Source organism: Alosa alosa, chromosome 17 (genome assembly GCF_017589495.1).
Source record: "Alosa alosa isolate M-15738 ecotype Scorff River chromosome 17, AALO_Geno_1.1, whole genome shotgun sequence".
Lineage (NCBI taxonomy): Eukaryota > Metazoa > Chordata > Actinopteri > Clupeiformes > Clupeidae > Alosa > Alosa alosa.
The window spans coordinates 2,684,944-2,704,943 of record NC_063205.1 but is presented as its reverse complement, the minus strand read 5'-3'; the positions used below and the strand labels follow the sequence as shown (position 1 = coordinate 2,704,943).

General features: G+C 45.3%; 2 protein-coding genes across 7 annotated transcripts in view; one reads left to right on the top strand and one right to left on the bottom strand.

The window, feature by feature from the left end:
- The window catches only part of zdhhc6 (zinc finger DHHC-type palmitoyltransferase 6), an 8,009-nt gene extending 4,617 nt beyond the window's left edge, over positions 1 to 3,392 (bottom strand). For all 3 annotated transcript variants that reach the window (XM_048267345.1, XM_048267347.1, XM_048267346.1), the window contains exons 1-4: positions 3,067 to 3,392; positions 1,786 to 2,426; positions 1,354 to 1,445; positions 1,001 to 1,160 (exon numbers count right to left, since the gene is read on the bottom strand). In XM_048267345.1, the coding sequence (XP_048123302.1) occupies positions 1,001 to 1,160; positions 1,354 to 1,445; positions 1,786 to 2,052 (519 nt within the window). In that variant the 5' untranslated portion in view covers positions 2,053 to 2,426; positions 3,067 to 3,392. The remainder of the gene's footprint in view (positions 1 to 1,000; positions 1,161 to 1,353; positions 1,446 to 1,785; positions 2,427 to 3,066) is intronic.
- A 1,467-nt stretch (positions 3,393 to 4,859) lies between these two features.
- The window catches only part of vti1a (vesicle transport through interaction with t-SNAREs 1A), a 177,236-nt gene continuing 162,095 nt past the window's right edge, over positions 4,860 to 20,000 (top strand). For all 4 annotated transcript variants that reach the window (XM_048267349.1, XM_048267351.1, XM_048267348.1 and 1 more), the window contains exons 1-3: positions 4,860 to 5,038; positions 14,169 to 14,227; positions 15,311 to 15,421. In XM_048267349.1, coding sequence (XP_048123306.1) covers positions 4,945 to 5,038; positions 14,169 to 14,227; positions 15,311 to 15,421 — 264 coding nt within the window. In that variant the 5' untranslated portion in view covers positions 4,860 to 4,944. The remainder of the gene's footprint in view (positions 5,039 to 14,168; positions 14,228 to 15,310; positions 15,422 to 20,000) is intronic.

Genomic DNA, 20,000 nt, shown 5'->3' with positions numbered 1-20,000 from the left:
GGCCACCAGATATGGCCACCAGACAGCAATCAGACACACCCAATATGGCCATCCGAGTCCACAACGTAAATAGCACATTTTAACAAGCTCAAGACGAGGATGATGACGACATCATGATCATGATGAAGATGATGAGGTTAATAATTGCACTGATGATGATGATGATGATGATGATGGCGACTTACGCGGTCAGAGAGCTCGGTGTACATGGTCATGATGAAGATGATGAGGTTAATAATTGCACTGATGATGATGATGATGATGGCGACTTACGCGGTCAGAGAGCTCGGTGTACATGGTCATGATGAAGATGATGAGGTTAATAATTGCACTGATGATGATGATGATGGCGACTTACGCGGTCAGAGAGCTCGGTGTACATGGTCATGATAAAGATGATGAGGTTATTAATTGCACTGATGATGATGATGATGAAGATGATGATGGTGATTGACGCGGTCAGAGAGCTCGGTGTACATGGTCATGATGAAGATGATGAGGTTAATAATTGCACTGATGATGATGATGATGATGATGGCGACTTTCACGTCATCAGCGAAGCCGGTGTACATGGTTATGATGAAGATGATTAGGTTAATAATTGCACTGATGATGATGATGATGATGATGACTTTACAGCGGTCAGAGAGCTCGGTGTACATGGTCATGATGAAGATGATGAGGTTAATAATTGCACTGATGATGATGATGATGATGATGGCGACTTACGCGGTCAGCGAGCTCGGTGTACATGGTTATGATGAAGATGATTAGGTTAATAATTGCACTGATGATGATGATGATGATGATGACTTACGCGGTCAGAGAGCTCGGTGTACATGGTCATGATGAAGATGATGAGGTTAATAATTGCACTGATGATGATGATGATGATGACTTACGCGGTCAGAGAGTTCGGTGTACATGGTCATGATGATGATGGTGACTTACGCGGTCAGAGAGCTCGGTGTACATGGTCATGATGATGATGGTGACTTACGCGGTCAGAGAGCTCGGTGTACATGGTCATGATGAAGATCAAGGCAGCGTGGATGCAACCCAGCGGGGCCAGAAGCAGGAAGCTGGTGAAGTAGGCGTGGTTCTGGTGCCCACAGCAGTTATTGATCCAGGGGCAGTGGTGGTCCATCTTCATCACGCACCTAAGGAAGAGGAAGAGGAAGATGAGGGGGAGGAATCAGAAGGCTCAGGAGAGTTCATGTAAATAATAAAAAGGTAGGTGAATCAGTTAGTTCAGCAATTAAGAAAATAATAAAATTAATTTGAAAAGCTACTGTATGTTGAACCAAGCCTTTTACACGGCAGTGGTGGTGTCATAATAAGCTGGGATCCTACCTGTTACACTTGCGACAGTGGTGGGAGCGGGGGGCCTTGTAGCCTTGACACAGTCGGCAGAATTGGAGGTACGCCACGTCCTGCTGGTTTTCCTGAGGAGGAGAGAAGGGCATCTTTAAGAGAGGAAAACACTTTCCAAACAAGACATCTGCCAGCTTTAACAGACACATGTTTCAAAAGTCTCACAGGCAAAGGATGTGTTATGTGTGAAATGCTAGCACACTGACAGCTCCAGGTGTAGACTTGATAAACCTGAGGCAGTGTTAGGATTGATTGATTGATTGGTTGGTTGATTGATTGATTGACTGATTAATTGACTGATTGGTTGGTTGATTGATTGATTGATTGATTGATTGATTGACTGACTGACTGGTAGGTTGGTTGGTTGGTTTGTTGATTGATTGATTGGTTGATTGATTGATAGGTAGGTACCGGTTTCCACTCCAGTGGGATGTAACCAGGCCCCAGGAACATGGCGTTGAAGTAGTTGTAGAGGATGAGGACGGTCCAGTTGATGAGCATGATGAAGTTTATACTGCCCCCGCTGGTGTCCAGGGGCCAGTACCAAATAATGGAATCCAGAACGGCCATCGAGGAGCACATGCCGATGACGGACAGCGCCACTACTGGACCCCAGTGGCACAAGCGCCGCACCTCATGCAGGTTCTGGAATGTCACGATGGGGGACAGGAAGTTCATGTTTCAGACTCGTCTCTCTCGTGCGCCACAGGTTGGTAAGGAGCTCTGTGTATGTGTTTGTGTGTGTGTGTGTGTGTGAGTGAGAGTGTGTGTGTGTGTGTGTGAGTGAGTGTGTGTGAGTGAGAGTGTGTGAAGTCTTCAGACGCGCCGTCTGCGTCTGCTTGAGAGAGCGAATCCTGGAGCGGGCGATGACGGACCTCCTCCTCCCTCTCTCCTCCTCAGCGTCCAGCGGTCGGCCGTGTCGCAGATCACAGCGCTCGGTTCTGTCCCAGAAGTCCTTGCTCCGGCCGTGCCTCGCATCCTTCCGTAGCGTCTCCAAGGCTGCGGTGCGCCAGGACTCAGGGCTAGTGAAGACTCGGACAGCAGGTGTCCATCTGAGAAGTGGACAAGAGAGAAAGAGAGAAGGGACGACAGAAAGATTATTCACTTAGTATTTCAAATTAAATAGTCATAATAAAGACTAATGATATAATTTAGGAATCATGCTCTTAAAATAAGTATTCTGGGAGAAAATGTGTCAGTTGAGTGAAAGTTGAGCTGCATTTATTATCCTCAAACAATAGTACTCTGTCAAGCGCTGTTCACATACAGAGGAGCAGTGACTAAACTGACCAATGGCATCTGCAAACGACCACTGCAACGACTGCTTTTGTGAATAAGGTTACTATATCATATGATCACGGCCAAGCAATGCTGGGAAGAAGCTAATTACGGGGGTTTACGTCACTGTCACGCATCGCTCTTTAGCGGCATTACCGCGTGACAGTACCACTGCTGTCATCTCGCACTAAGGGGACAACACAAACAAAACAAAGCAGTTCGGTTTAGCAAAAAGTATGACATGACATTTGACCTAAATAGCAGTATAACGGCACCTTGCTAACGTTAGCTAGCAAGCTAATGATCTTCAGTCACTGACAGTACCTTTCTCCCGCCCCATTCATTCCCATGTGAGGTCTAAATTGGCCAGTGTAAAGTGTATAAAATGGAAGGTCAACAAAATCGTTGATTTACCCTGCATTCAAAACCGTACGTATCTTCAATCGCAACAATTTTGGTTCATCGGTCTCGTTCGTACCAACCTTTATCGCTAATATTTACCAAGCAAACAGACCACCCAACCTACTTCCGTACTGTCGTATCGATGATATGATTTCCTGTTCTCCCTGACAGATTTCTAGAGTAGGCCTACATTTAGTTCTGATCTAAAGCAGCCAGTGTCCCTCGAATGGTTTTGGGGATGTTGCTTTATATACCAATATGTATATTTCTGCCTAAATACGCGTAAAAAGAAAAACAAAACAAAACAATCTAAGTTTAGAGGGGAACCAGAGTTTGGGGTTTCGTAATTCAAAGTTGCATGCACAAGATTTTTCAAAATAAAAGTCACAAGCCTAGCCTCTTAGCGCCGCCTATCTACAATCTTTTTGATATCACTTAACTTACAATCTTTGATAACAACCATACAACAATTCTGTCAATGGTTGCAAACAAAGGGCACATTAGAATATCTTTGTATGACATTATATGGTTATAATTGGGTTTTTTGTTGTTGATGTTACTTCTTTTGCTCACTGGGCTGTGTATCGCCAGTCAGTGTGTAGGCTACTAAAACAAGGTTGCCTGAGGCTGACAGGCATACAGATGCACAGAAGCTTGAATCAGTGGCTTTGTTATATTAGGCTAACTGTGTAATTATTCTTTATAGCCTATGTATACATAACTGTGTTGTACATGTGTTCCTTTAGTGTTACATGGGGAGAGTGTTTGACTATCTCTCACTCTATTATGGTTGCTCTTTATTAACTGTTTAATTAACTGTTCCTGTTTTTGTGTTTGTGTTTCAGGCAACCGTGTGTGTGTGTGTGTTCCCTGAGAGACTTCTATAATACCAATTTGGTGGTGAAATGAGGCTTCCACATCCACAGCTGAGCTCATATGAGGCAATGTGTGTGTGTGTGTGTGTGTGTGTGTGTGTGTGTGTGTGCATGTGTGTGTGGTTCTTTTAAGAGGGGGGATGATGGCAATGATAGATAGATAGATAGATAGATAGATAGATAGATATATACTTTATTGATCCCCATGGGGAAATTCAAGGGTCTCAGTAGCATACAGACATCACACACAACACTTACAGCAGAAATGGTAAACATAAGTATAAGTATAAACATATAACTAAACTCCACTGTACAATAAAGACAGTAGAAGATAAGAAAGATAAGAAAACTAACAATACTAAATACACTATATAAATTAAATTAAGAAAGTCCAATGTGCTTGAGGGTGATCAAGCATAAGACGCTTCTAGAAAGTCCAATGTGCTTGAGGGTGATCAAGCATAAGACGCTTGTAGTGACAGGGCCGGGACTGGTAAGGTGCTAAAGGGAGTGAGTGTCATGGTGAAGGTGCAAAAAGTAGTCCAACCAAAGTCCTTTAGTTATGTGTGCATGGCAAGGTGCTCAAGAGAGTGAGTGTCATGGTGAAGGTGCAAAAGGTAGTCCAACATTAGTCCAACAGTGCAACAGTGCAATAATAAGGTCTATAGACCAGCAAAAATAATATGGACAAATAGGAGAGTAAAGTATAATGTAGACAAGGTAAAAATGGATGGGTCATTCTCCCTTATGGATGGATGGGTCATTCTCCCTTACTCACCCATCTATCACCTTTATTATTATTGATGAAAAGCTATGTATTTTGCATTGTATGAATGTCAGAAAATAAATTAAGCCAGATGTATTTCTAAACAGACCCAAGTAGAAAGTAGCTCTCATCGGACACAATTTTCCGTCGCACAAGGACGTGACGTAGCCTTTCAAATTAACAGAACGCAGTTTGTTGTATTTGTCGTATTTGTTTATATTCACGCGCCTGTAAATTATCCTTTTCGTCATGTCGTCGGATTTTGAGACCTACGAACAGGACTTCGGCACCCTTACAGCCGATATAACCAACAAGATCGGCAGGATACCCAAACTAAGTGGTGGTAGGTGTTATTATTATTAGCCAACCTCAGGAACTACTCAAGCTACAGTTCTCTCGCCAGCTAACATCATCAGTGCTCACTGGCGCTAGCAAGCAAGGGTTAGCCGCTGTCAAACCGGTGGGTCACTAAGTGGCTAATGTAACGTTAGCTTCGTTTCATTTGTCATTTCTGGTGACCGTTATCTTTGCGTGAGGAATACCAAATCTGCCTGGCCATCTTTTATGTAGCAGTCTGCCCTGGAGCTAGTTTTACCCACCTGTGGTGTTACTCGAGTGACAGGAGGATGCTACTTAATGTTACTTATTGGAAAATGTAAAGGCAGCAAGCGCTAACGCTAGTCAGCTGACTTTTAAAGGTGCGCTTGCATTATTTAACCCAACTAACTAACATGGGCTAATCAGGCGCCAACCACTAATCCGACAATCCACAAGTATGGAAAACCACACCACATAACCCACACCATCCTGAAAAACGTTAGACGAGCTATTTGACATTCCTAGCCTAGGAGTTTTATCTCCTCAGTCGCTTTTGAGTGAGTTAGTTACATTTGACATAAGCGCCATGAATTATTTAAATAGAGGTCTTGTTGTTGCTGGCTGGCTAGGGTCCACTGAATGGTTCTTTCAGATTGTCTGTCAATAGCTCACAAGCGCAACTAAACTGCTATGTTTTAATACTAGTGAAATGATTTCAAAGATCATATCAGACAAACTTTGCTCAGAGGTTGGGCAGATAACGTTGATTTGCATGATAATTGAAGATGCGTTGCGCAGCAGAAGCTATAACAAGGCTCCAGACTAAGCTGTTCCACTTGATTGCACTGGTGAGCCTACCTTTTTAATTTAGGTGCACCATCGTGTGTGTGTGGGTGGGTGGGGGCGCTTGATGTAGGCTAGTCACTGGTGTGTAGTAAAAAGTGTTTGTGTGTGTGTGTGTGTGTGTGTGGGTGTGTGTGGGTGGGGGGGGCGCTTGATGTAGGCTAGTCACTGGTGTGTAGTAAAAAGTGTTTGTGTGTGTGTGGACACATAATTGAGAGAATATTTTGTAAGACAAGTCTTTGCCAAACCTAAATAAACTCATCAGCAGAAGCAGCTCATCCATATTAACATGTTGGGGTATAGTTATTGAGATGCATTAGCAACCTGTAACCATATGTAACAGGAGAGTTTGAAAGTCGTGGCTTAGCTTCAGGGATGGGCTGAGCCACAAGGGCTTGTGGTTGTTCAGGTGTGGCGAGATTTAGAGTACAGTAGGTATGCATAGCATCCATTCATTCACTGACTGAATCCTTAGTGAGACATCAGACTGGGGTGTGTGTGTGTGTGTGTGTGTGTGTGTGTGTGTGTGTGTGTGGACAGTATTCCCTCCCATGCCTGATTATTGTGTGTGTGTGTGTGTCTGTGTGTGGACAGTATTCCCTCCCATGCCTGAGTTCACTTGCGGGCCACTCAGTGGGTTGAGGGTAACCATGGTAACTATGGTGTCCAGAGGCTTTGTTGATCTGCCATTCATGTCTCTTCATATGTATGTGGATTCTGACACCTGTATTGCAGCATAGGCAACCTGTGTGTGTGTGTGTGTGGGGTGGGGGGGTGCTTGCTCTCACACATCTCTGCCATTCTCTGTGCCCCCTGGTTAACAAGTCACCCATGTGCCCCAGTTCAGTGCCAGGGCCCAGGCCTGGTTGGGCAGCGCCAGCCTCCCACCCTCCCTCCACACGCCCATTCTATCCAGTGTGTGTTCTGTTTGAGGCAGTCGTGTGTGTGTGTGTGTGTGTGTTCTGTTTGAGGCAGTCGTGTGTGTTCAGATAGATAGATAGATACTTTATTGATTCCAGGCCCGGGGTGGGTAATCGGGAGAATTCCCGGTGGGCTGCTTCACTTTTGGGCCAGTCGAGGAAAAAAATATTGACATTTGTCACGTTAGTCTATCTTCTCTTCTCCTCTCTCCTCTCCTCTCCTCCCTCCTCTACTCCTCTCTTCTCCTCTCTGCTCCTCTCCTCTCATCTCTCCTCTCATCTCTCCTCCCTCCTCTTCTCCTCTCTTCTCCTCTCTCCTCTTCTCTCCTCTCCTACTCCTCTCTCCTCTTCTCCTCTCTTCTCTTCTCTCCTCTCCCTCTCTCCTCTTCTCTTCTCTCATCTCTTCTCTCCTCTCATCTCTCCTCTCATCTCTCCTCCCTCCTCTTCTCCTCTCTTCTCCTCTCTCCTCTTCTCTCCTCTCCTACTCCTCTCTCCTCTTCTCCTCTCTCTCCTCTCCCTCTCTCCTCTTCTCCTCTCTTCTCCTCTCTCTCCTCTTCTCTCCTCTCCTCTCTCCTCTTCTCCTCTCTCATCTCTTCTCTCCTCTCCCTCTCTCCTCTTCTCCTCTCTTCTCTTCTCTCCTCTCCTCTCCTCTCCTGGTCTGGGCTGCTAGCCTGCTGGCTGCAGTCTTTTGATGTCTTTGTAGTGTTTGGAGGGTCCCTCCAGGAGCCTGTGTGTGTGAGGCCTTGGGTTTGCTCCCATGGCTGAACCCCTCATACACCGCGCGCACACCCACACCCACACCCACAAACACAAACACAGGGGACTCGCTCCCCTCTGAAAGCAAAGATTTGTACTTCTCAACTGAGAAGGGTTACGCTGACAACAAAAAGGCCTGGCCACCTGTCAATCACAGCTGATTAAATATGAAACAGGGTTGCACAGGCACTCTCTCTCTGTGTGTGTGTGTGTGTGTGTGTGTTTGTCTCATTGCATAGTCAGTAGCTGGAGTGGTATCCTGCAGAAGGCCAGTGTGCGAGGAAAACATACTGCCTCTGGCTGTTTACCTGTGTGTGTGTGTGTGTGTGTGTGTGTGTGTGTGTGAGATGGATGGAGATGGATCATGCATTGTGTTAAGTCCAGCATGCATCATGTCCAGCCAGGTCTGTGCAGCGCTGCATTAAGTCAAACAAGCTTAAAAACACCAGAGGAGCAAAGCCACACACACACACACACACACACAAAACAAGCTTAAAAACACCAGAGGAGCAAAGCCACACACACACACACACACAAACAAGCTTAAAAACACCAGAGGAGCAAAGCCACACACACACACACACACACACACACACACACAAAACAAGCTTAAAAACACCAGAGGAGCAAAGCCACACACACACACACACACACACACACACACACACAAACAAGCTTAAAAACACCAGAGGAGCAAATCCACACACACACACACACACACACAAAAACAAGCTTAAAAACACCAGAGGACCAAAGCCACACACACACACACACACATACACACACATATACACACACACACAAAACAAGCTTAAAAACACCAGAGGAGCAATGCCACACACACACACAAAACAAGCTTAAAAACACCAGAGGAGCAAAGCCACACACACACACACACACACACACACACACACAAAAACAAGCTTAAAAACACCAGAGGAGCAAAGCCACACACACACACACACACACACACACACACACACACACAAAAACAAGCTTAAAAACACCAGAGGAGCAAAGCCACACACACACACACACACACACACACACACACACACACAAAAACAAGCTTAAAAACACTAGAGGAGCAAAGCCACACACACACACACACAAAACAAGCTTAAAAACACCAGAGGAGCAAAGCCACACACACACACACACACACACACACACAAAAACAAGCTTAAAAACACCAGAGGAGCAAAGCCACACACACACACACACAAAAACAAGCTTAAAAACACCAGAGGACCAAAGCCACACACACACACACACACACAAAACAAGCTTAAAAACACCAGAGGAGCAATGCCACACACACACACAAAACAAGCTTAAAAACACCAGAGGAGCAAAGACACACACACACACACACACACACACACACAAAACAAGCTTAAAAACACCAGAGGAGCAAAGCCACACACACACACACACACACACACACACAAAAAACAAGCTTAAAAACACCAGAGGAGCAAAGCCACACACACACACACACACACACACACACACAAAACAAGCTTAAAAACACCAGAGGAGCAAAGCCACACACACACACACACACACACACACACACACACACAAAAAAACAAGCTTAAAACACCAGAGGAGCAAAGCCACACACACACACACACACACACACAAAACAAGCTTAAAAACACCAGAGGAGCAAAGCCACACACACACACACACACACAAAACAAGCTTAAAAACACCAGAGGAGCAAAGCCACACACACACACACACAAAACAAGCTTAAAAACACCAGAGGAGCAAATCCACACACACACACACACACACACACACACACACACACACAAACAAGCTTAAAAACGCCAGAGGACCAAAGCCACACACACACACACACACACACACACACACACACATACACACACATATACACACACACACAAAACAAGCTTAAAAACACCAGAGGAGCAATGCCACACACACACACAAAACAAGCTTAAAAACACCAGAGGAGCAAAGCCACACACACACACACACACACACACAAAACAAGCTTAAAAACACCAGAGGAGCAAAGCCGGACGAGTCTACACTCTGTGTGTGTGTGAGGAGGAGCAAAGCGGGGGTTTCGTTTGTGTAAATGCCAGTTTGTTCATTCGTAGGAAGATGGAATGCTCGTCTTTTCTTAACTGCAGAGCACCATTCTGTTTTTGAACTGTTTGATAATTCATAAGGAGCTGTTTTTTTTTTTTTGGAAGCAGTATTCCATTTTCAGAGTGCCTGATTGAGTTTAGGAACGCCCCTGTGGTGAATAATAGTGTAACATAGTAGGGAATAAGGTTAGGGTTCATTGCTTGTCATGCCAAGGAAGCTGAGCTGTTTAAAAATGCGGGGCTTGTACAGAACGTCAACATTATGACACAACAGTCAGGTGCCATAGCGACCAATCCTTACCCTGCAATACAATCACCTCACTTTTTGATATCCTCCTCTTGGAACCTTGGAAAATAAAACTAAAACTAGTTGAGGTGAGTTGAGCAGATAGCATTCTGTGGAAACTTAACCTAAAGCTAGTTGAGGTAGCATTCAGTGGAAATCCAACATGAAGCTAGTTGAGCAGGTAGCATTCAGTGGAAACCCAACATGAAGCTAGTTGAGCAGGGAGCATTCAGTGGAAACCCAACATGAAGCTAGTTGAGCAGGTAGCATTCAGTGGAAACCCAACATGAAGCTTGTTGAGGTGAGTTGAGCAGGTAGCATTCAGTGGAAATCCAACATGAAGCTAGTTGAGGTAGCATTCAGTGGAAACCCAATATGAAGCTAGTTGAGCAGGTAGCATTCAGTGGAAACCCAACATGAGGCTAGTTGAGGCGAGTTGAGCAGGTAGCATTCAGTGGAAATCCAACATGAAGCTAGTTGAGGTAAGTTGAGCAGGTAGCATTCTGTGGAAAACCCAACATGAGGCTAGTTGAGCAGGTAGCATTTAGTGGAAACCCAACATGAGGCTAGTTGAGGTAGCATTCAGTGGAAACCCAGCATGAAGCTAGTTGAGCAGGTAGCATTTAGTGGAAACCCAACATGAGGCTAGTTGAGGTAGCATTCAGTGGAAACCCAATATGAAGCTAGTTGAGGTAGCATTCAGTGGAAACCCAGCATGAAGCTAGTTGAGCAGGTAGCATTTAGTGGAAACCCAACATGAGGATAGTTGAGGTAGCATTCAGTGGAAACCCAATTTGAAGCTAGTTGAGCAGGGAGCATTCAGTGGAAACCTAACATGAAGCTAGTTGAGCAGGTAGCATTCAGTGGAAACCCAATATGAAGCACCCAATATGAAGCTAGTTGAGGTAGCATTCAGTGGAAACCCAATATGAAGCTAGTTGAGCAGGTAGCATTCAGTGGAAACCCAACATGAGGCTAGTTGAGGTGAGTTGAGCAGGTAGCATTCAGTGGAAATCCAACATGAAGCTAGTTGAGGTGAGTTGAGCAGGTAGCATTCAGTGGAAACCCAACATGAAGCTAGTTGAGGTGAGTTGAGCAGGTAGCATTCAGTGGAAACTTAACCTAAAGCTAGTTGAGGTAGCATTCAGTGGAAATCCAACATAAAGCTAGTTGAGGTAGCATTCAGTGGAAACCCAATATGAAGCTAGTTGAGCAGGTAGCATTCAGTGGAAACCCAACATGAGGCTAGTTGAGGTGAGTTGAGCAGGTAGCATTCAGTGGAAATCCAACATGAAGCTAGTTGAGGTGAGTTGAGCAGGTAGAATTCAGTGGAAACCCAACATGAAGCTAGTTGAGGTGAGTTGAACAGGTAGCATTCAGTGGAAATCCAACATGAAGCTAGTTGAGGTAAGTTGAGCAGGTAGCATTCTGTGGAAACCCAACATGAGGCTAGTTGAGCAGGTAGCATTTAGTGGAAACCCAACATGAGGCTAGTTGAGGTAGCATTCAGTGGAAACCCAATATGAAGCTAGTTGAGGTAGCATTCAGTGGAAACCCAGCATGAAGCTAGTTGAGCAGGTAGCATTTAGTGGAAACCCAACATGAGGCTAGTTGAGGTAGCATTCAGTGGAAACCCAATATGAAGCTAGTTGAGGTAGCATTCAGTGGAAACCCAGCATGAAGCTAGTTGAGCAGGTAGCATTTAGTGGAAACCCAACATGAGGCTAGTTGAGCAGGTAGCATTCAGTGGAAACCCAACATGAAGCTACTGTGTGGCCACTGGGAGCAATGATCTTGCTCGTATGAAATTAGCCAATAGAAGTGGGCGTCCTAAATTAGGACCCAATGATCTTGCTCGTATGAATTTAGCCAATAGGACCCAATGATCTTGCTCATATGAAATTAGCCAATAGAAGTGGGCGAGGACCCAAGAAGTCATTAGGATCATAAGGCACTTTCAGGCTCCTGATAAGTGGTAGAGCTCAGCTCACTGACTCAGTTACCACACACACACACACAGGCAGTTGCAGAGTGCAGCAGTGACTCTGTTTAGTTGCTTGTCCCCAATGCTAAACAGTCATACAGTATCTACAGCAGTGCTGTATCTTCAGTCAAATTCCACATTCATCTTGAAAACAACAACAACAACAGCTTGCATTTACATATTATAGATATACATCTATATCATATAGTGCTTTATCAAGGCACCCACTGGGTGATGCACGGCAGCCATTATGCACTAAAAAAGCTCAGCACACACCAGCTATAAGTGGAGAGTGAGGGAATGAATGAATGAAAGCCAGTTTCTTATTTATTTGGGATGATCAGGGGATCATATACCCATTCTCATTGTGATCAGGGGATCATATACCCATTATCAGGGGATCATATACCCATTCTCATTGTGATCAGGGGATCATATACCCATTATCAGGGGATCATATACCCATTCTCATTGTGATCAGGGGATCATATACCCATTCTCATTGTGATCAGGGGATCATATACCCATTATCAGGGGATCATATACCCATTCTCATTGTGATCAGGGATCATATACCCATTCTCATTGTGATCAGGGGATCATATACCCATTATCAGGGGATCATATACCCATTCTCATTGTGATCAGGGGATCATATACCCATTCTCATTCATATACCCATTCTCATTGTGATCAGGGGATCATATACCCATTATCAGGGGATCATATACCCATTCTCATTGTGATCAGGGGATCATATACCCATTCTCATTGTGATCAGGGGATACCCATTCTCATTGTGATCAGGGGATCATATACCCATTCTCATTGTGATCAGGGGATCATATACCCATTATCAGGGGATCATATACCCATTCTCATTGTGATCAGGGGATCATATACCCATTCTCATTGTGATCAGGGGATCATATACCCATTATCAGGGGATCATATACCCATTATCATTGTGTCTTGTCAGTAACATTTGAGATGGTGTCACTTCGCTACAGTGCCACATTAACTATGACTAGGCTCTACTTTGGAATTCGGATTATCAGAGCCAGTGGGACTAGGACTAGATGGGCCCTACCTTGGAATTAGGATTATCAGACTAACTATCAGAGCCAGTGGGACTAGGACTAGATGGGCTCTACCTTGGAATTAGGATTATCAGACTAACTATCAGAGCCAGTGGGACTAGGACTAGATGGTCCCTACCTTGGAATTAGGATTATCAGACTAACTATCAGAGCCAGTAACATGGAGTGGATGAATACAGGTGTTGGCATTGTTTCCAGGTTGCATAGTAGTTATTATGGTCTGGCTAACCATGGTGAAGGGTTCACTGCCCTTAGAAACATTATCACTGCAGTGCACACACTGCATGAAGTTAGATAAGAAGAGATGCAGATATGAGCTGACTATGTGATGGCCTTGACACACACACACAGACACACACACACACTCCACCCAGCACTGCCTCCTCCAATAGGGGGATTTAAATAGAGATTCCTGAAGGCACAGACAGCAGCCCACACACACACACACACACACACACACACACACACACACACACACAGCAGCCCACAGGCACAGCACGGATCATTCAGGCCCCTCATCACACAGTGCTTGCTACAAGCAGCATGAAAAGCACCCCAAGTGTTCGCACTCTTCAGGAAGTGGATGTCACCCACATAAACACACACACACACACATCAGTGGATGTCACCCACGTAAACACACACATGCTGACATGCACACACAGACACACACACACATCAGTGGCTGTCAGACCCAGACTGAGCAGCATTGTGTGTTTGTGTGTGTGAGTGTGTGTCGGGTGTGAATACGTACCAGGTGAAGTGTGTGTGTGAGTGTGTGTCATCTGTGCTCCCTTTGAGTTCCATCACCAGGCATCGCTCCAGCACAACAAACCCCTCACAGCCCGTCACACACACACACACACACACATACGCAACGCCATCAAACACCTCACACACACACACACGCGCACACACACAAAAGCAACGCCATCAAACATCTCACACACACCCACTACGCCACTTCAAAAATACCTGTCTCATATGCTTATTTGTTTAGCTGTATGTCATGTGTGTTTATTTTCTGTGCGTGTGTGTGTATGTAGATGTGTGGGAGGAGTGTTGCTATCTTGTCATTAAACGTGACGCTTCCATCATTTGATCAGTGTGTGTGTGTGTGTGTGTGTGTTTCTCTTTCAGAGGAGAAGACGCAGCTGGTTCTAAATGTGGACAAACAGCTTGAAGAAGTCAGAGAGCTGGTAGGGGTTTGATCACCAGCCTTTCCTCCCCTAAATAATGAATCAGGAGTTAAACTCACATACATACACACACACACACACACACACACACACACATAAACAACGTCCGTAATGTTGACAGACACATCTGATTCTCTTTATGAGCCACACACACACACACACACACACGTATGCAGATGGCTTTTAAGTGACATCATGTGACACATTTCATACCATTATCTGCAACGACTTCACTGTCACCAGTCGATGCTTAAAGCGCTGCGTGTGTGTGTGTGTCATGTAAATAACATCTTAATAACATCATGCTGATTGGTCGTACAGTGGCATCATGCGTGTGACACGACACTGTTTACGTTGCGCTCCTTTAGATGTCTCTGTTTACACTGTGGTGTCGCCATGACGGCCTGTCGGAGCGCCCACGCAGTCACTTCCTGAGATGGCAGCGCTTTATTGAGCGCACACACACATGATCAGTGCAGCAACACAACACCACACCACCACACCACCACAACAACACCACCCCACCACAACAACACACCACAACACCAACACACCACAACACCAACACACCACAACACCAACACACCACAACACCACAACACCAACACACCAACACACCAACACACCACAACACCACAACACCACAACACCACAACACCACAACACCACAACACCACAACACCACAACACCACAACACCAACACACCACAACACAACACCACAACACAACCCCACAACACACAACACCATACAATACCACACAATACCACACAACAACACACAACAACACACCACACCAGTGGGGGTCATGAGAGCTGCTCCAGCGGTGTGTTCTGTGGGCCCTCCCTAATGTAAACACAGAGATGCAAAAGCTTCGATGCCTCCAGCAGCAGCAAACTCCCTGTTTCCCTGAAGTGCGCTTCTCAACTCCGCTGCTTTTAACACACTTTTACACTAGAAATCCATTACGTGTGTGTGTGTGTGTGTGTGTGCTTTTAAGACACTCTCCATCATTAGATCTGTTGTTGCTTTCTCAGTTCTGTTCCTCATAGTGTGTGTGTGTGTGTGTGTGTGTGCCTCTAGATGGAGCAGATGGACCTGGAGGTGCGTGAGATTCCTGCCCAGAGCAGAGCCATGTACAGCACCCGCCTCCGCAGCTACAAGCAGGAGATGGACAAGCTAGAGAAGGACTTTGTGAGTACACGCACACACCCTCCACTGTTAAACACACACACACACACACACACACAGACACACACACTTTAATTACTTGCTGATCGAGCTGTATTTGTTTTTTTGTATTGCAAAATAGTAGTAACCTGTTCTCTTCAATTCACTGTGTTTACACTAGTGTGAGATATTATACACACACACACACACACACACACACACACACACACACACAGATGAATTCTCAACCTAAAGTTTGTTTGAAGGTCAGAGCTGTGTTTGGTTAATCCCGTGTGTGTGTGTGTGTTGTGATAGGCGTCGGTGATGTCTTGGCGCGCGTGTGTGTGTAATGCGTCATGCGCGTCTTGTATGGCGTGTTTGTGTGTCTGCGTGCCTGCGTGTGTGCCTGCGTGTGTAAAAGTGGAGTGTGTGTCTAGTGGGACTGGTTCACAGCTGTGTCGGCGTGTCCTTGTTTAGTAATTTATAACTCCTACTAGCCGAGCTAGTCGCAGCGGACGCCCCAAACACATCAAATCTTAATGAACAACCAGCCTTCAGAAACACACTCTTCCTTTAACACCACTGAGTTTAGCAATCCCTCACACACACACACACACACACACACACACACACACACCTCTATAGATCCTTTAATCGCCCCTGTTGGCTTGGCCCAGTCTGATTCACTCCCCAAACCCTCCAAAAGCTCTGTATCTCACACACACACACACACACACACACACACACACAGGGAAGGTGATGTACCTCTGCACATGCCCCATTCATGAGGTTTTTCCTGCAGGCTGCGGTGCAACACCGACCAGTAAGGAAGCGCCCGGTCAAGTGCTGTGCAACATGGACCAGTAAGGCCCGGTCAAGTGCTGTGTGCAACATGGACCTTTATGGGGCGCCGGTCCAGAGTGCTGTGTGCAACATGGACCATTAGGGGGCGCCGGTCCAGAGTGCTCTGTGCAACATGGACCATTAGGGGGCGCCGGTCCAGAGTGCGTGCCCAGAGTGTAGATTGCCTGCTTGACAGCTGGTCTCTCAGCGAATGTCGCTCAATCACTCGAACACAGTGTGTGAAAGAATATCGCTCCATCATCTTATTCTGCAAGAATGACGGAACTCTGGGCCTTGGGCAGACCATAGGGAGAGGAACCAGGGAACGAGGCAAAGGGAGAGAAACAATGGTTGTTGAGAACTCTGGGCCTTGGACAGGCCAAAAGCGGGCTCAAGGGGAGCTAAAGCGGTTGTTGAGTTGAACCAGATTCTGGAGACAGAAGCACATTAGAGTCCCATCAGAAGTATTGTTCAGAAGTAGACACACAGGGTGTGTGTGTGTGCATGTGTGTTGGTGTGTGTGTATGTGTGTGGGGAGTGTGTTATCGTGTTGGTGTGTGTGTGTGTGTGTGCGTGTTAGTGTTATCGATGTTGTTGGTATGTATGCGTGATAGTGTGTGTGTGTTATTGCATGTATGTTGGTATGTGTGTGTGGTTATTGAATGCGTGTGTATTGTGCGTGTGTGTTCTTGTTTGTGTGTCTTGCGATCGTGTTGGTGCGTGTTGGTGTGTGTCGCGTGTTGGTGTGTGTGTTTATGCATGATGGTGTGCATGCGTGTGTTATGTGTGTGTGTGTGTGCATCGCGTGTGCGTGTTGGGGCATCGTGTGTGTGTGTGTGTGTGTGTGTGTGTGTGTGTGTATGTGCATGCGTGTGTGCGCATGCGTGTTGGTGTGTGTGTTGGTGTGTGTGTGTAGTGGTGATGTTGTGTGTGTTGGTGTGTGTGTGTGGTGGGGATGTTGTGTGTGTGTGTGTGTGTGTATGCGTGTTGGTGTGTGTGTGTGTAGTGGTGATGTGTGTGTGTGTGTTGGTGTGTGTGTGTGTGTGTGTGTGTGTGTGTGTGTTGGTGTGTGTGTGCGTGTGTGTGTTGGGTGTGTGTGTGCGTGCATGCGTGTTGGTGTGTGTGTGTGTGTAGTGGTGATGTGTGTGTGTCTGTGTGTGTGTGTGTAGTGGTGATGTGTGTGTGTGTGTGTGTGCGTGCATGCGTGTTGGTGTGTGTGTGTAGTGATGTGTGTGTAGTGGTGATGTGTGATGTGTGTGTGTGTGTGTGTGTGTGTGTGTGTGTGTGTTGGAGGTATTATTATGCGTGTGTGTGTGTTGGTGTGTGTGTGCGTGCATATGCTGTGTTAGTAATAATAATATTATGTAAGTAGTGATATTATTATTAATAATATTATTAATAGTGGTGATGTGTTGGTGTGTGTGTGTGTATAGTAGTGATATTATTATTATTATTATTATTATTATTATTATTATTATTATTATTATTATTATTATTATTATTATTATTATTATTATTAATAATATTATTAATAGTGGTGATATGTGTGTGTGTGTGCGTGTTGGTGTGTGTGTGTGTGTGGTGATGGTGTGTGTGTGTATGTGTGTGTGTGTATGTGTGTGTGTGTTGGTATGTGTGTGTAGTAGTGATATTATTATTATTATTATTATTATTATTATTATTATTATTATTATTAATATTAGGATATTGTGTGTGTGTGTGTGCGTGCATGCGTGTTGGTGTGTGTGTGTGTGTGCGTGCATGCGTGTTGGTGTGTGTGTGTGTAGTGGTGATGTGTGTGTGTGTGTGTAGTGGTGATGTTGTGTGTGCGTGTTGGTGTTATTATTATTATGCGTGTGTGTAGTAGTGATATTATTATTATTATTATTATTATTATTATTATTATTATTATTATTATTATTATTATTATTATTATTATTAATAATATTAATAAATATATGTATTAATATAATGGTGATAATAATAATAATAATAATAATAATAATAATATATATGTGTGTGTGTGTGTATGTGTGTGTGTAGTAGTGATATTATTATTATTATTATTATTATTATTATTATTATTATTAATATATGTGGTAATGTGTGTGTGTGTGTGTAGTGATGTGTGTGTGTGTTGGTATGTGTGTGTAGTGGTGATGTGTGTGTGTGTGTGTGTGTGTGTGTGTGTAGTGGTGATGTTGTGTGTGTGTGTGTTGGTGGTGTGTGTGTGTGTGTGTGTGTGTGTGTGTGTAGTAATTGATATGTGTGTGTGTGTGTGTTGGTGTGTGTAATTAATTGATGTTGTGCTAGAGGCAAGGCAGAAATGGAGTCCCAGAGGGATGGCGAGATCAGCGATCGGCTCGCTGGGCTGCACTGCAGGCTACTGCGGGAAGCTGATTAATGTGCTGCAGAGACGCAGCTACACACACACACAGAACGGGAGCATGGCTGCACACCACCCTGCACGCCACACACATGGAGCAAGGGCGGCCGGCTTCGCAGGTCCACTTCCTAATTCACTGCCATTCTTGCTGACATGCACTGCACACCTGTGAACTCCAGAGACGGCCGGCTTCAGCAGGTCCACTCCCGCCAGTGCACCGCCATTGGCACCTGTGACGCCAATTTCCCACACTGCCACCACTACCCACACACACTACCCGTAGAAGCTGCTTCACACGGCTACTTTGTGTTCCCTCATCTCCTTTTAAAACAACTCAACATCTCTGTGTGTGTGATCTTAAGAGGGGTTGATTGAGACAAATGTAATGGCGTGTGTGTGTGTGTGTGTGTGTGTGTGTGTGTGTGCGCGTGCATTTTGCCAGGTACTGCTAATTCTGTTTTTCTGATTGGTGATGTCACTCACATGGTCCTGATTGTTGTTGTTTATCAGACCCCCTCGCTTTGGGGAATGCCCGAGACTGGTGCCTCAAATAACCCCCAGTCTGACCACCACGTGGCCCTGTGTGTTTCTATGCTGTTGCTGTTTCCCTTTGCGTGAATGTGGTGCTTTAGTTGGTTGAGCACATGCGGCAGCAGAAAAATCACACAACCTCTGTCATCCCACAGCTCTCACTCTCTCTCTCACACACACTACCTGAACCCAGGACACTCCCCTCCATAATCTGGGCTGAGCTGCTTGGATCAGAAGGCACGATTCATTTGCGGCGCAGATTGACCGTTCAGCTCGGGGTTCACTAAAGGTTAGCATTAGCAACACCACAGCACAGAATGGCAGGTTAGCATTAGCAACACCACAGCACAGAATGGCAGGTTAGCATTATCAGCACCACAGCACAGAATGCCACTTCAGCTCAGTGTTCACTAAGCGTTGGCGTTATTATTATTATTATTATTATAACACTGGGCCATAATGTTAGAACACTAGGTCATAATGTTAGAACACTAGGTCATAATGTTAGAACACTAGGCCGTAATGTTAGAACACTAGGCCATAATGTTAGAACTCAGCTGGGTCTACTCTTGCGGACACTAGGCCATAACGTTAGAACACTATGCCATAATGTGAGAACACTAGGCCATAACATTAGAACACTAGGCCATAATGTTAGAACACAGCTGTGTCTCGGGGACACTAGGCCATAACATTAGAACACTAGGCCATAATGTTTGAACACAGCTGTGTCTCGGGGACACTAGGCCATAATGTTAGAACACTAGGCCATAATGTTCATTCTGTGGCTGTGTCTCGGGGACACTAGGCCTACTCGTGGCCGGCGTGAGCAACGAGGAGAGA